Genomic DNA, 14,287 nt, shown 5'->3' on the forward strand with positions numbered 1-14,287 from the left:
CTCTTTGATTTTATTGGTGGAGCGCCGCAGGACCCGGATGGTGGTATATAAGCGAGCGAGCAGGCCGCTACTCTTCCTTTTCCTGAAGACCACACGACACGGCGTGTCTGCGCTTCCTGACTCACCGCTGTTCGCCTCATAAACACGAATAAGTCGGTCGGGAATACAGTCATGGTGGGTCCCCCGCTCTCCTGGCTCCCCGTGAAGTGCCGCGGTGGTCTGTGTTGATCTGCCGGAGCGCAGGGAAGACACGTGTGGTACCAGGTGGCTAGCTGGCTAGCAGAGCGTCCACTCGGTGGTCCCACTAGCGGGGCTGCATTTGTGTTTTTAGCGCCTGTTAAAGTTTTGTGTAGGCATCAGCTTTCTAGTTAGTTTTTCTTGTAATGCAGCGCGACTTAACTTTGGAAATATAAAGTTGTTTTAAGTTGCTTTGTTAGCCAGTTAGCTAACCCAACTAGCTGCTGAGCCCTGCGCCAGTGACCCGGCTAGCTAACCTACAGCACGACTCACATGGTTAAACACATCAAGCTAGACTTCACAGGATATCGGCACAGTTTAGTCTGTGTTTTTGTGCACAGCTGTCTGGTTTTACAGCATGTTGAGCTGTTCAGACTGGCTCAGGTTTAGGTGAACTCTTCTGTGGTGTAACGGCGCATAGTGGCCGAGGGGTCCTCTAAAGAGTGGTCCCTTTATTCAAGTGTGACGTTAATGTTCAGAACTAGGACTTTAATTTTGAAAGGTGAACTGCACCTTAAGGTTCTGACTGCGTAGTCTGTGTAGCTAGTCTTTCATGTTCGGGAAGTCTGAGCAGTCCTTTGTTTTTCTTCTAGTTGCTGGTTCTCACACCTGTAGCTGCAGTTCTGATCCAAGTGCTGAAGCTATGGATGGCTTTGAAAGTGTAGCGAACACTAGCTTGGTTCTAAGGCAGTATGTACTCAAGAATGAGTCTTAATTTGTCTCCTGGAAACTGATCCCCTTTCTTCTTCCAAATTTACAGGCATTCAAAGACAGTGGCAAAGCTCCTGTTGAGCCTGAAGTGGCCATTCACCGCATCCGGATCACCCTCACCAGCCGCAATGTCAAGTCACTTGAGAAAGGTCAGTGCATGTGTCCAGATCGGTCTGTACTTTTTAACAAAAGCCTCAGGCTGTGAGGATGAAGATTTGAAGAATGATTGTCTGTGAATTATTTCATACGCTATTCTGAGCCTTTGTACACGTCTGTCAGATGTTGCTGTACACTTTTTTGTTTTGCTCATGAGAACCTTTTACAACTTTGCAGTGTGTGCTGATCTGATCCGTGGTGCTAAGGAGAAGAGCCTTAAGGTGAAGGGGCCTGTGCGCATGCCCACCAAGGTAAACGTGCCAGTCGGCTTGCTTTCCAGAATCTATTTGTGTTGTCAAGGTACATGTATGTGCTTCCTAGATCCAACTCACTGTCCAGAGTTGGCAGTTTCATGCGACTACTCACTGTTCGTTGCATCACATACAGCTACAGTATAGGTGCGCTTTGTTGCTTATTTACAGATTGTAGCCCGTCTGTTGCTGCAGTTTGTCAGGCCCCTCTGTACTGTTCAGAAATGGATGTCAACCATATCAAGTGGTGGTCCTTTCTCAGCATGACTGAGACCAACCAAAAATATCCAGTGGGATAGGCAGGTGATCTGAGATTAGAAAGTAGTTGCTAATGGACTACGTTTAGGAAATGGCTGAGTTTAGAGGTAGGATGGGATACTTCTGTGTGTAGTTCAAGCTGCAGCAGGTCTGTGTGGTTTGTGGCCATGTACAAGTAGTTGGGCTGAGGGAGGTTTTTAGTGAAGTCAGATGTGCCCTGTTCTAATCCTGTCTTGTTTTTCTCTCAGACCTTGCGCATCACCACCCGCAAGACCCCTTGTGGAGAGGGTTCCAAGACCTGGGACAGGTTCCAGATGAGGATCCATAAGCGCCTCATTGACCTTCACAGCCCATCAGAGATCGTCAAGCAGATCACCAGCATCAGCATCGAGCCTGGTGTTGAGGTGGAGGTTACCATCGCAGATGCATAAACTGCTTTGAGTTGTCAGATTGAGCTGCTGTGGTGATGACAGCAGAATAAAGAGAGAAATTGGATTTGATGTGTACTGTTTTTCCTCCTTCCTCACCACCACTTCCTCACGTCAAAATGGGGTGCTGCTTTCAGTGCACATCACTGGAGTTGCATATGGAAAGAAATAGAAATGTGGCTCTGAGCTCCTTAACAGGTGTTGTGATGGTGCAGTGATTCTCAGGGCTTATAACAGGGTTGGTGAATCAAATGACTCGTCTAGTGTAGTATTAAGGTAGGGGGTGTAGCTGTTTTTCCATTTGTATTATGGATTTTGCTAAACATTCAAGGCTCTTCCTAATCCATATCTGAGTGAACTGCGGATACCTTTCTGTAGTGAGGAGGATATATTGGACTTTTTTTATATATAAAAATGGCCAGTTTTCAAAACATTACCTCAATATAGGAAGGTGGGGGGCTAAAGTTTGGCAAATCAGTGTTAATGTAACTAGTAGTATTGACACTTTTATATAACCGGTTCTAAAATGTTCCTGTATCGAAAACTTGTCTAAATATTGGAAATCTCCAACAGGCGTCCATTGCTTTAAAAATTAAGGCATTAAATCAGATTCAGGCTGAAATCCTCTTTACATAACTGTAAAATTACCAAATTTTTTCCAAAAAAAATCTTAATGGTTAATGAATAGCAGGTATGCATACGTGTGTAAAACAGGTAAATAATGCTACGAAATGGTCACTGATAAAAACCGTAGAGTTTAAAGCGCGCGCACACATTTTCTAGCCTCTTCTCCTTCTGGGTCGCGGGGTGGGGGAGGGGTGTTGGAGCCTATCCCAGAAGGCAGGATACACCCAGGACAGGTCGTCAGTCCATCGCAGGACAGACAGACACAATCTCACACTCACGAGGGGCAATGCAGCAGGTCCAATTGCCCTGACCGCATGTCTTTGGACTGTGGGAGGAGACCCACACTGACACGGGGAGGACCCCCGTCAGTTTAAAGCATAAATGATCCAGTATAAGTTCTGAAGTGAAGTGTAATAGACTCAGAGGACGGGTGTCGAGGTTTTAGTCTGTTAAACCCGGTCTGCTCCTCTGCTTTTCTCAGTCGAGCACAGAGAGAGAGAGACGGTGAATAGTGGCAGATGATTTTAACATAAATACAAAAGCTTTGACATAAAACTTCTCCACCTTTTTTACTCTTGAAATCACAAATAATGCCTTTTTCGGCGTGTGTGTGCGTGTCCGGGTACCAGCCTTGACTTCGCTTGGTGAAGGATCGACGCCAGACGCATCGCTCGGAGGCCGCGCTCTGCAGGTCAGCTGCGCTGTTTGCTCCCATAAAGCTGATTGTTCCTCGACTCTGATTGGTGCAGCAGTTTTCTAACCGAAATGTGATTGGCTGGTTGGCATTTCTGGGCGGTGCTTCAGCTCGTCAGTGAAAGTGGATAAAGCTGCTTTTCATAGTTCGGCGTCGTGGCTGGTCGTCAGTGTGAAACTCTGTCACTGTTGAAATGTTTTTTTCTTGTTTTGTCTGTTTTTAACTAGATCAGCTGGCTTCAGTCAGACTAGCTGAGGGTGGAGGAGTCTGCTCATCTCCCAGTTCTCTGAGCTTGGTAAGACAAACGGCAGGGGAGGAAACTACTGACTGAGTTTCACTTTGCTGGTGTGTAGATTTGCTTTAATGTGCTCACCTGGAGAGCAATTGAGGCTCACCTTTTGGGTTTAAATCAAGTTATATTTGTAAAAAAATCCCTCATTTTTTTCATTTAGACCTTCGACGTGTTCGGTCAAAATCTCAGGTCACGAGTTTTTCTGAACAGTCTTAAAGAAGCTTCTTTACTAAAGACGATGGTTCTGATTAGGCCGACGAGTTTCATGTAGAACTATTTAATGTTTAAAGGACCCCCCGGCCAATGGTGAACTGCTTCTTCAGATTGATGGAGACTGCGTTGTATATGGTTTCATGTAGCTGCAGGATCTGGTTCAGTTGTTACAATTGAAGAACGTTTTTCAAACGTTGCACAGATCCATTTTCAGGTTCTGTCCACACAGGCTTCATACAACACATTCTCAACTAATCTTTTCTGTACACAGTCCTAACGATGGTTCTTCAAGGGTTCTTTGGTAAAGACAGTGGATGTGTATAGATCTATAAATGTTCAAGGAACCACTTGCATGACTCAAAGGTTCTGTGTGTGCTGACATGGTTTTTCAGGTGTAGAATGGGTTGTGTGCTTCTTTAAAGAACTTTTAAAAAGGTGCACCAAAGAGGGTTCGTTACGTTGTCAAGCTTGTATCAATAGAAGGACCTTTTACTAGACTGCTGTAAATAGAACCATGAACGTTCAAAGAACCATTAGCATGATTGAATGGCTTTTGCATGGTGAAATGGTTCTTCAGATTGGAGGACAATGTCTTGTATATGGTTCTGTATTCCCTTTTTGGAAAGGGGGAAAAAAAAAATTATAATGGTATTTATAATATAAAAACCATAAACACATTTTGTCAGTCTGAAGAACCATTTCACCATGTAAATAACTGTTTAATCATGCAAGTGGTTCTTTGTGTGCTTGTGGATCTGTATAAATGGTTTTTTTTCTTTTCTTACACTAAAGAAAGCAACTATTTCAGTGCAGCCGTGTCAGTGTAATGATCCTGTCTGCAACTATACTCCTTTGTCTCTTGTACAGTGGATGGACCCCAGGGATAGATCTCGCACCACCTGACATTCACTCATTTATTTATTTATTTATTTATTTATTTATTTAAATGTGTTTGACTGTAGATGTTTACTGACTTTTACTCAGGTATGTTTTTGGCTAACATTTTGTAACCACAGTTTCACTTAAATGCAGTTCCTCTCTACTTTTTTTCCACCCCGGTAAAACATTTATGGCCTACTAATGTGCCTGTTTGTGTCTGATGTTGCTATTTAGCTGTGGATTTTTCTTGAAGCTATGGCAGCAACTATTGACCTGACGCACGATGGCACACTTTTGGTGGCTATGGAGTCGACAGCTTGTGACCCTCACCACACTGCCTTACCAGAACTTTCTGGACTTTCCTCCATCACTTCACAGGTAAGATTAGTGCCACTTCATGTAGGAACTAACAGGTCATCATGAGTAAGTGATTTGTTTTATGATTCTTGAGAATTTAGATATTTTTCCGCTTCAGGAATTGATGAGGCTTTTCATATCTGCACTGTATTTTGGCCACTTATGCTTCCATTACGGTCTTTACTGCGTCTGAAATACTTAAGTCCACGTAGGATCTAACGCGTCATAAGTGTCTGTGTTTTTAGAGCGAGTCAGTAGATGGTTCTGAGCAGCAACTTCGAGTCTACCTCAGGGTTCGTCCCTTCAGTAAAGAGGAGCTCAGTAATAACGAGGACCAGGTTTGTGCATTCTGATCTAGTACATGTTTGAATGCCAGTTGAACATACAGCAAATAATTGCGCTTGACCGTCTTTTTCAGGGCTGTGTAGTTTTGGAGAGCACAGAAACTGCTGCACTTTATGCTCCCAAAGGTTCTGCTACCATGAAGAGCAGCGAGAAGGGCATTGGCCAGCAGCTTCACAAGTTCAGCTTCACCAAGGTGTTCTGATCTTGTCTTGTTGTTAGAAAGATCTAATACTCTGTATTACCCTGCTTTATGATCTCCTTTGTGCAGCTCTGAGTTAAGGTGTTTGTCTTTGGTGTAGATCTTTGGGCCAGAGTCAACTCAGACAGAATTCTTTGATGGAACAATCAAATCTCAAGTACAGGACTTCCTGCAAAGCAGAAATGCATTGGTGTTCAGTTATGGAGTAACCAATGCTGGCAAGACCCATACCATACAAGGCACGTGCCATCGGTATCTGCATGAAGTCAATCAAAAAAACTTGTGTGTGTGTGTGTGTGTGTGTGAAGGTGTTAAAAAATGCATTTTATGTCTTGACCAGCTCCTTTCCGTTAATTCTTAATCCTATTCATGTTGCATTACTTGCAGCAGATTTACTTAATATTCACAGTATTTCTGAACTATTATGAAGTATTTTTGGAATTAATTGTCTTCATGGATTTTATGACTTAAAATATAAGCCATCCTAGATGTTCATTTTATTTAACTTCATGGGCCCCATGCCATCTTCTCGGTCATTTTTAGAATCCTGTTGATCGCCCTTCTTTTGTAAGTTTGTTAGTTCTTTTGTGCAAAGACAGCTGTTACAATCACTTTGTTTTTGATGTATCCAAATTGGTTTTATTGTTGAACGTGAAGTCCAAGCTTTAAAATGATAACATCTGTGTATTTGTGTGAGTGCAGGTTCTCAGAAGGATCCTGGGATTTTGCCACGAGCTCTGGATGCAGTGTTCAGGCATATCAGTGGGCGGATGTATGAACACATGGACCTGAGGCCGTATCTGAGCTCAGATGTGCAGAAACTGGACCCAGATCAGCTCAGAGCAGAGAGATGTGCCAAAGCAGCGCTCTTCAGTCTGCTCAAAGAGGTACTAGCTAGAGGTGTAAACCTGACTTCACAGTAATCCACTTACAGTTCTCTAGGAAACGGTTTGATGCCGGAGTGTCTAATTTGATTCTGTAACAATACAATAGAAAATTAAGTGTCTTTTCTGGATAATATGAAATCATTGCTTTTTTGCCCATTGTCCAGCTTAATGCAGCTGAACATGCATCAGGTTTGGTGCTCACAACAAAGTCATAGTTCATTATGAGCTAGAGAAAAAATTCTTTCTACAAACTGAAATGTGAACTTTTGACAACTTTCGAAATGTACTGTGAGCTCCATCCATGGCCAGATTTACAGTAAGAATTTTCCTGTAGAAGCAGTAATAGTAATAATAATAATAATAAATTATTATTATTATTATTATTATTATTATTATTATTATTATTATTATTATTATTATTATGGAATGACATGATTTGTGTGCAGGAGTCGGAGTCAATCAGAAATGGCCAGAGTAGAAGCTCCTCCTCTTCCTCAATCAACAGTCTCTCTTTCTCAGGAGTTTCTTATGACCAGACAGGTAATACATATATTGTCATACACAAAAAAAAGAGAGAAAAATCAAATGACCAAAATAACTATGGGAGAAGTCATGTTAACATTTTAGTATATTTTAATGTGAAGACTTTATTCCAGGTAATTATTTTTTGTGTGGCCTGTTCAACAAGCAGTGTTCACACCCTAAAGTCTACTGGTGTTTACTAATAAGTCTCACGTTACTTTAACTTTATGCTGTGCTTTTACAGCAGAGGTCAGTGTTTCCTCTTTTCTTCCTCTCTCAGTGGACAGCACCGAGGTAGCTGTGGATGATGTGCCGTCACTTTACTCTTTATGGGTCGCTTATTATGAGATCTATAACGAGCATGTGTATGACCTGCTTCAGCCACCTCTCACCAACAAGACAAAGAGGCGTCCCGCACTGCGCGTGTGTGAGGACAGCACTGGAAACTCCTATATTAGAGGTGATTGTGCTGTAATCATTATTCTGTAGTAGCTCAGGGTTTTTTGAATCCCTTGAGCGTGTATCACTCTGCTGTAAGGAATATTAATGAGTGATTTTTAGGGATGGAAGGGGGATTTCATGTTGTATTGTGCGGTATAAAATTACATCATTGCTACTTCATGATTGAAAAACGGATAACTATACAGTTATAGCTTAAAATGACAGGAAATGTATACCCTGCAAAGCACGTGCAGTGTGGGACTGGTAACTTGCTAGTTTATCAAAACTGTTTTAGGTTGAGTTAATGTTTATTCATTCATATATAATTTTAAAGTTCACTTGAGTAAAAATCAATGATGCCTTGATAGTCAGATGTAAACATTTTTTTTTTTTTTTTTTTTTTAAATGTATGTATTTAGGTTTTTATTTAGGTTACAGTTAAGTGTGCAGTGTGGAAATGGATGGAGTGTTTGTCCCCTGTGTGTTGTAGATCTGAGGTGGGTTAATGTACAGACACCTGAGGAGGCGAGTAAAGTGCTGCGTGTAGGGAATAGGAACCGCAGTGCTGCTGCCACCAAAATGAACCAGTCATCCAGCAGGAGGTGATATTGCTTGTGTGTAGTCTTACTGAATGCTGAGATTTTCACTTGTTCAAAAGATTCCCTACAGCATATTATTGAAGAAAAAGAAAAAAAAAAAAAAGTGCAAAGGGAAGAAGCCGAACTGTTAAAGTACTCAGTCTGATTTAATTTTTTAAAAGTACTATTTAATCACTGTTTGCTGTTTTTACCATGAACTGTCAGAACTGACTCGAGCCTTTTACTGTTTGAAAGCCTTTATTGCAGTTCCAAACTTGGTGTATTTAGTCCTGTTTGCAGATCTGTATAAATATTGGTTTCTTCATGCTTTTTAACAGGGTGTCATTCTGTGCTTTACTTACTACTTTTTCTGCTTCTTACAGCCACAGCATCTTTACAATCAAGCTGATGCGCCTGGACGGAGGTGATGTCCAGGGAATGTCAGAGTAAGTATTTCAGAAGCTTGTCTGGCTGTGTCAGTATAGCTTTGTGATTTTATTTATTTATTTATTTATTTATTTATTTATTTATCCATCCTTCTTCCTCTCTCAGGCTTTCTTTGTGCGACCTGGCTGGATCAGAGAGATGCAATAAGACCAGAACGTTTGGAGAGCGTCTGAAGGAGGCAGGAAACATCAACAACTCTCTACTTATCCTGGGCAAGTGCATTGCAGCCTTACGCAACAACCAAAATGACAGGTATTGATGTGTCTATGCATTAGGTGTACAATCCTGTGTGAAAGTCTTAGGCCAACTGGCATTATTTACCTATTATAGTGGGACATTTTATAAAATTAAAGGTGCAGTGTGTAAGATTAAGAGGAATTATTTGTCAGAAATGGAGTATACAAAACCAGGGTTCATTAGCATATAATCACCTTCAACTATGAATTGTTTTCATTATTATAGAATAAGCCATACATATCTACATAGGGAATAGATCCTCTTCCAACAGGGGCTGCCATTTTTCACTTTCTACAGTAGCCCAGAAAGGATAAACCAGACACTGGCTTTAAAGAGTACCTTTCATGTTGATTTGTTGAAGCAGCAGCTTGAAATTTGGTGGTGCTATATATATGGCTGAAAGACATAAAAAGGATCAGGGGTTGTGGCTGGTGCTGACTATTATTTAGAACAAATGACAAAGCATGGGAGGTTGAAGCCCTGTTGTCAAAGAAGTGAAAACATTAAGAAAACTGAGATAAACACGGCTGTGGTTTCTCCCAGATGGATATCTCACATGTTTTCAGATTGATGCCATTGTCTGTTTTCTGCTGGACAACTAATTTAGCGTTCCAATCTAAATACAAGTTGCTTGATGGCTTTAGCTAGGACATGGGGAATATCAGGATGTAGTTACCAGCCCAAGCAATGTTTTTCCCTTGTGTCAATGTTGAAAAATATTACATGTGCCAAAACTATAATTTCTTTGGTATTTGGACCAAAAAAGTGATGTTGCAAGCTTTGGTGCTCAACTCCACTTGACAGCCACTCTAGGCTCTACCTTTGGAAAGGGAGGAGTACTCAGTTGGTTGCAATCTGCAACCTCACTGCTAGATGCCACTGAATCTTATTCACTGCACCTTTTATGTTGGTGAGTTGTTACTGTAATAAAAACGTACTAGTGTAACATTTTTATTCCAGGTAATAAGTTCTGTTGCTCTTCTCCTTGATGTACTGTTATATATTTGTTCAGTTCCTCCACCACGCAAACATTATTTAAGCCGCGTATTCTCATGGGCTGCGGGAAGGTGCTGGAGCCAATACCAGTGCTCATTGGGTGCAAGGCAGGAAACATCCTGGACAGGCAGCCAGTCCAGCTTGATTTTTAGTTTCTTCTTTTGGAAGGGGGGGGGGGGGGGGGTGTATGACTTGCTACCCAGATAAAGTTTGAAATATAACCTTCTCAGACCGTTTCACGGTTCTGTATGTACTGTGCTTTAGATTACTTTGGTAAATGTCTCTGAATTGTTTTTCTAGGGTGAAGAGCAGCTACGTCCCGTTCCGCGAGAGCAAGCTGACCCGCCTCTTCCAGGGCGTGTTCTGTGGCCGTGGTAGAGCCTCTATGATTGTAAACATCAATCAGTGTGCGTCCACTTATGATGAGACACTTCATGTCATGAAGTTCTCCGCAGTGGCTAAAGAGGTATAACAGTGGCATAAATGGCTTAAATCTGTTTCTCGACTTTGGTCCTGCAGTAGCCCTGTCCAGTGTGATTTGGTGTTTTCCTGCTTGCGCACACCCAGCTCAATTCAACATGTAGTTTGAGTTGGAGTGAGTTTGTTTTGAGGGGCATAATGTACAGTCAGGTAAACTCAGATTAACATTAGGTAATGCTGGGCAATTGCCTGAAACGATGACTGCTGATGGTCTGGTTTGGTTTGTCACTGCCACTGTAAATGATGTAAAACGCTCTTTATGACTAAAGAATTTACTGAAGCTGTAGAAAAGTGGCATACATGGTTCATTTAGCTTTTATTGTAGCCTGATTACATGTTTAAGTTTGCAGATCATTTGCTGAAGGCTGCTGGGTTTTGTGGGTAAATTGCTGGTTTATAGCGGTTTTGTTTATTAGGTGCTTCAGGTGATCCCATCCCGCTCTCTTGAGTCTCTGGCACCACGTCTGATTGGTCGGGATGGTAAACCTTTGTTAAGCAACCAGGAGATTGATGGCCAACATATGGATGACTTCATATCAGAGGACGAGCTGTTGGATGGCGATGAAGAGGCTGACATGTCCATATTACCCCAGGAGGTGTGTTTACTCTACCAGTGTCTACCCAAATTTAACTGAATGGAAAATATAATGGAATTGTAAGAGTTTAAAGTAACAAAGTAATCAAAGTAAAATGAATGCTTTTTCTGTTCAGTGAGTTACTGTTCAGTGAGTTACTTTAGGTCATTTTTCTCTCTTTAAAGATGTAAACAGCAAAAATTGCATAGAAAATAATGGTTTAATATGGTAAATGATTCTGTGCGTAGGATCTGCTGAATTTGGTGGAAAGTCTGCGGGCAAAGCTGTTTGCAGAACGGAAGAAAAATCTGCTGCAGGAGATTCAGATACGCAGGGAGATGGGTGATGCCATGCAGCAGGAAATCATGGAGATTGAGGAGTGTCATAGGTATGACCGTTTGTTGCTTAAATGGTTGAAAAGCAGCAATAAAGGTCTGTCATTATGATGAATGGCGTACACTAGGTGTGTGTGATGTGGGGCTTCAGCAAAGATGGGGATGCCTTGAAACTCATGATGCGCTATATGAATCCCAGTTTCATGTTTCATAGGTTTGATATTCTGGAAGTGAAGAGAACCAGCAATGCCACAAAAACAAAAACCCTCAAAATTCAGTGTCTTCACATATTGCACTGCACCAAATCTAATTAAACAGGACCAGTTATGCTCTTTGTAATCCAATATGATTAAATCGAGTCTTGGTGAAATAATTTTGTTGTCCATGAGTTATTTTTAAATGAATTGGGCACCCATGAACATTGTTTTTATTGCCTATATTCCACACTGTGCCTAGCTTTAAGTGCATTTGTTGTAATTGGTCCTCCAGATTGTGCCTAATGGCTAAATTATTAGGCTGCAGTACTCAGTAATTCTTAATAGGCTGCTTTCAGCACTCAGTTTTGAAACCTGTAATAAAAGCGATGTTTTGAGTGAGTTCGTTTGGTTCTATATCTCATGAGGAACTTTTCAGGATTACCTCTTCTGTTAGTGGATAAGTTATTGCCTGTGTTTTAGTCGTCAGATGGCTGATTTGAAGGAGAGTTATGAGGAGAAGATGGACAGCACATTTGAGTTGTATAAAGAAGCGCTTAAGGAGCATGCCTACCAGTGTGCTCTGGACCGGCTGGAAGACGACTATGTCCCCATAGAGGAATACACAGCAGAGCAGGACCGGGCCAAGGTATGTGGTCAAATAACACAAAGCATAACACATCACTATCACAACAGCAATGTGCCAGTGAGCCCTTGATGTAGTTGTTACAAATTGGACTGCATTCATTTTATCTTAATACTTTGCAGTTCAAAAAATGCTCCTACATGGATCATCCAAGTTGATGATTCTGTTGGAGGGTTAATTTACATATTTGTAGCCCTTTGTAGAAAGAAAAGACAGAGAAGCTGTTTTAGTTTAAAGGATGGATTTTGAGTTGCACTCTGTTACTTACAACGGATCTGACCCTCAAATCGGGATTGTTTTGACCAGAGCCCCTGTTACCATCGTCTTCCCTTTTGTACAAAATATTGGAAAAGCCAGTATGACAATAGCAAATGAGATTTTGCAGCCCCGTTTGCCGATTTGTTTTTGTCCCATCAGGAGCTTGAGAGGCGTGTGAATGAATTAGAATGGAAGCTGAACGGTTCTGCACCTGCTGCTGCTTCACCTTTTCAGCAGGACGGGTCGACACAGACTGACCCAATTCAGCCAAACACTGAGGAGACAGGTTGCTTGTTTACATGCGTGTGTTGTGTGTTTGGTTGTTGTTGTGTTTTTTTGGGGGTTTTTTTTTTAAACCCCATTTCAGATGCCTACCAAATCTGCTTCTTTTAGATACTGAGAGGTTCAAGCATCTCTACAAGGAGAAATCTGCTGTGGAACAGTTGTGTGCTGAAAAACAAGAGGTAATGAATAAGAGTTACAGTAAGTGTTGATGATGCAAACTGCTTTTTGCATGGATTCAGTTTGGGTCTAATCACCCTTCTGTGCCGTATGTTCATGCTGTATTCCATAAAATACAAAATACGGTTCATAGCCTTTCAAACAAGAAATTGAGGCATTCCAATACTTTTTCAGTTACCTTGCATTTAGTTAACTTGAAGTATAACAAAGTATATACCACAATCAGTGCAACTCTAATGGAAGTCCAATTTATCTTGTGGGTAAAATGACTTTTCTCTTGGCCAAGGGGCTCAGTTCTCTTGGTGTTAAAGGGTCCAAATTCCTATTATCATGAGGCTTATTTCTTTCTCTTCCTTTGGCAGGATAAATAGGTTGCACACATTGTGGGAAATAAATTTGTGCTTCAAGTTAATATCAAATTTTTACCATTTAAACACTATCCAAACCCTACAGAAATGGACGTGAGCCTTTACATGGTCATATTTAAATAGTGAATGTAAGGAGTTCTGTTTATGTATTGTTACCATTATGCTTGAACACAAGTACTCCCTTTGTGGAATATCTCTAAGCTGGCTGCGGATGGTCATGTTTAAATAAGTGCATTTCATTTTTGTCTAGTTGATTGTGTCTCTTGAGAAGCGGATCCGTGACTTGAATGAGACTCTGCAGGAAGCTGGAGAAAGCTACATGGAGAAACTAACAGAGGTCCAAAATCTGCAGAACAGGCTGAACAATCAGGTACGTGAAAACATTCACATGCGTATTTGTTTACAATCACGTGTTCACACGGTTTGTGTATTGCTAACAGGAGCGAGATGCTGAGCGTTTGCAGCGTGAGCTCACTGATAAAGAGGCAGAAGTGTATGCTCTGAAGGAGGAGCTGGCCAAACTGACCACGGACTCTGCAGGACAGTCTCGTCCAAAGCGGGGACTGCTGGTTAACATCAAGGAATCGATGTCAACTCCATCTTCTGGAAACCTGTGCCGCACAATCCGAAAGTCTGTCCGGACTACAACTTCTCTGCGGAAAAAACCCAACTGACTGGCCAAAATGTGCTGCGTGTATGACTAAGCAGGTGACTGTTTTTATGTAATGTCTTTTTTAATGTATTTAATAAAATTTGACCACTACCAAAATGTGGTCCTTGGTTAAATTTGCTTGCATGAGTGAGGTGGGTGATATTTAATAAATGAATAAAAACAAAAATACTTCAATAAACTGCACTGAATACAGTCAAGGCTATTATCTTTGTGAGGAAACAGGCAGGTCAGTGTTGAGGTTCTGACAATATCCATAATATAATTAGAAAAGCATAGTGTGTGTGTGTGTGTGTGTGTGTGTGTGTGTGTGTGTGTGTGTGTGTGTGTGATTTTATTACTGCTGTGCTAAATATGTTGCAATGTCTAGGCAGGGGGCAGAAAACTTTAAGCTGAAAGTCAAGCCTATTCAATAGGAAAAGAGCCCTGTGTTTGGGCTTAAGTTAGTTAACTAAACCTCCTTTGTGAATCACACACTTGCTTTTTGATTAAAAGTAATCAAGGTGCTATTTGTTTGTTTAAATAAAAATATTTAATGTTTAAT

General features: G+C 41.3%; 2 protein-coding genes and 1 non-coding gene across 3 annotated transcripts; all 3 read left to right on the plus strand.

Moving 5' to 3' along the window:
- The first annotated feature begins 23 nt into the window (after nt 1–23).
- rps20 (ribosomal protein S20) lies at nt 24–2,108 on the plus strand. The gene is made up of 4 exons (XM_017712435.2): nt 24–174; nt 998–1,097; nt 1,282–1,355; nt 1,862–2,108. Exons 1-4 carry the CDS (start codon nt 172–174, stop codon nt 2,042–2,044), a joined length of 360 nt encoding a protein of 119 aa, XP_017567924.1. The 5' UTR covers nt 24–171; the 3' UTR covers nt 2,045–2,108.
- LOC119262679 lies at nt 1,145–1,213 on the plus strand. The gene has a single exon (XR_005129820.1). It is a non-coding gene; the product is annotated as a small nucleolar RNA U54 (small nucleolar RNA).
- A 1,390-nt stretch (nt 2,109–3,498) lies between the features above and the next one.
- Nucleotides 3,499–13,924, plus strand: zgc:56231 (uncharacterized protein LOC406257 homolog). The gene is made up of 19 exons (XM_037545727.1): nt 3,499–3,657; nt 4,981–5,124; nt 5,349–5,441; nt 5,522–5,641; nt 5,748–5,886; nt 6,350–6,534; nt 6,981–7,074; nt 7,337–7,516; nt 7,988–8,099; nt 8,459–8,521; nt 8,628–8,774; nt 10,056–10,221; nt 10,652–10,831; nt 11,059–11,198; nt 11,823–11,988; nt 12,403–12,529; nt 12,637–12,707; nt 13,324–13,443; nt 13,514–13,924. The coding sequence occupies exons 2-19, from the start codon at nt 5,002–5,004 to the stop codon at nt 13,745–13,747; spliced, it is 2,460 nt and encodes an 819-aa protein (XP_037401624.1). The 5' UTR covers nt 3,499–3,657; nt 4,981–5,001; the 3' UTR covers nt 13,748–13,924.
- The last annotated feature ends 363 nt before the right edge of the window (nt 13,925–14,287 follow it).

The sequence above is a fragment of the Pygocentrus nattereri genome, chromosome 2 (genome assembly GCF_015220715.1).
Source record: "Pygocentrus nattereri isolate fPygNat1 chromosome 2, fPygNat1.pri, whole genome shotgun sequence".
Lineage (NCBI taxonomy): Eukaryota > Metazoa > Chordata > Actinopteri > Characiformes > Serrasalmidae > Pygocentrus > Pygocentrus nattereri.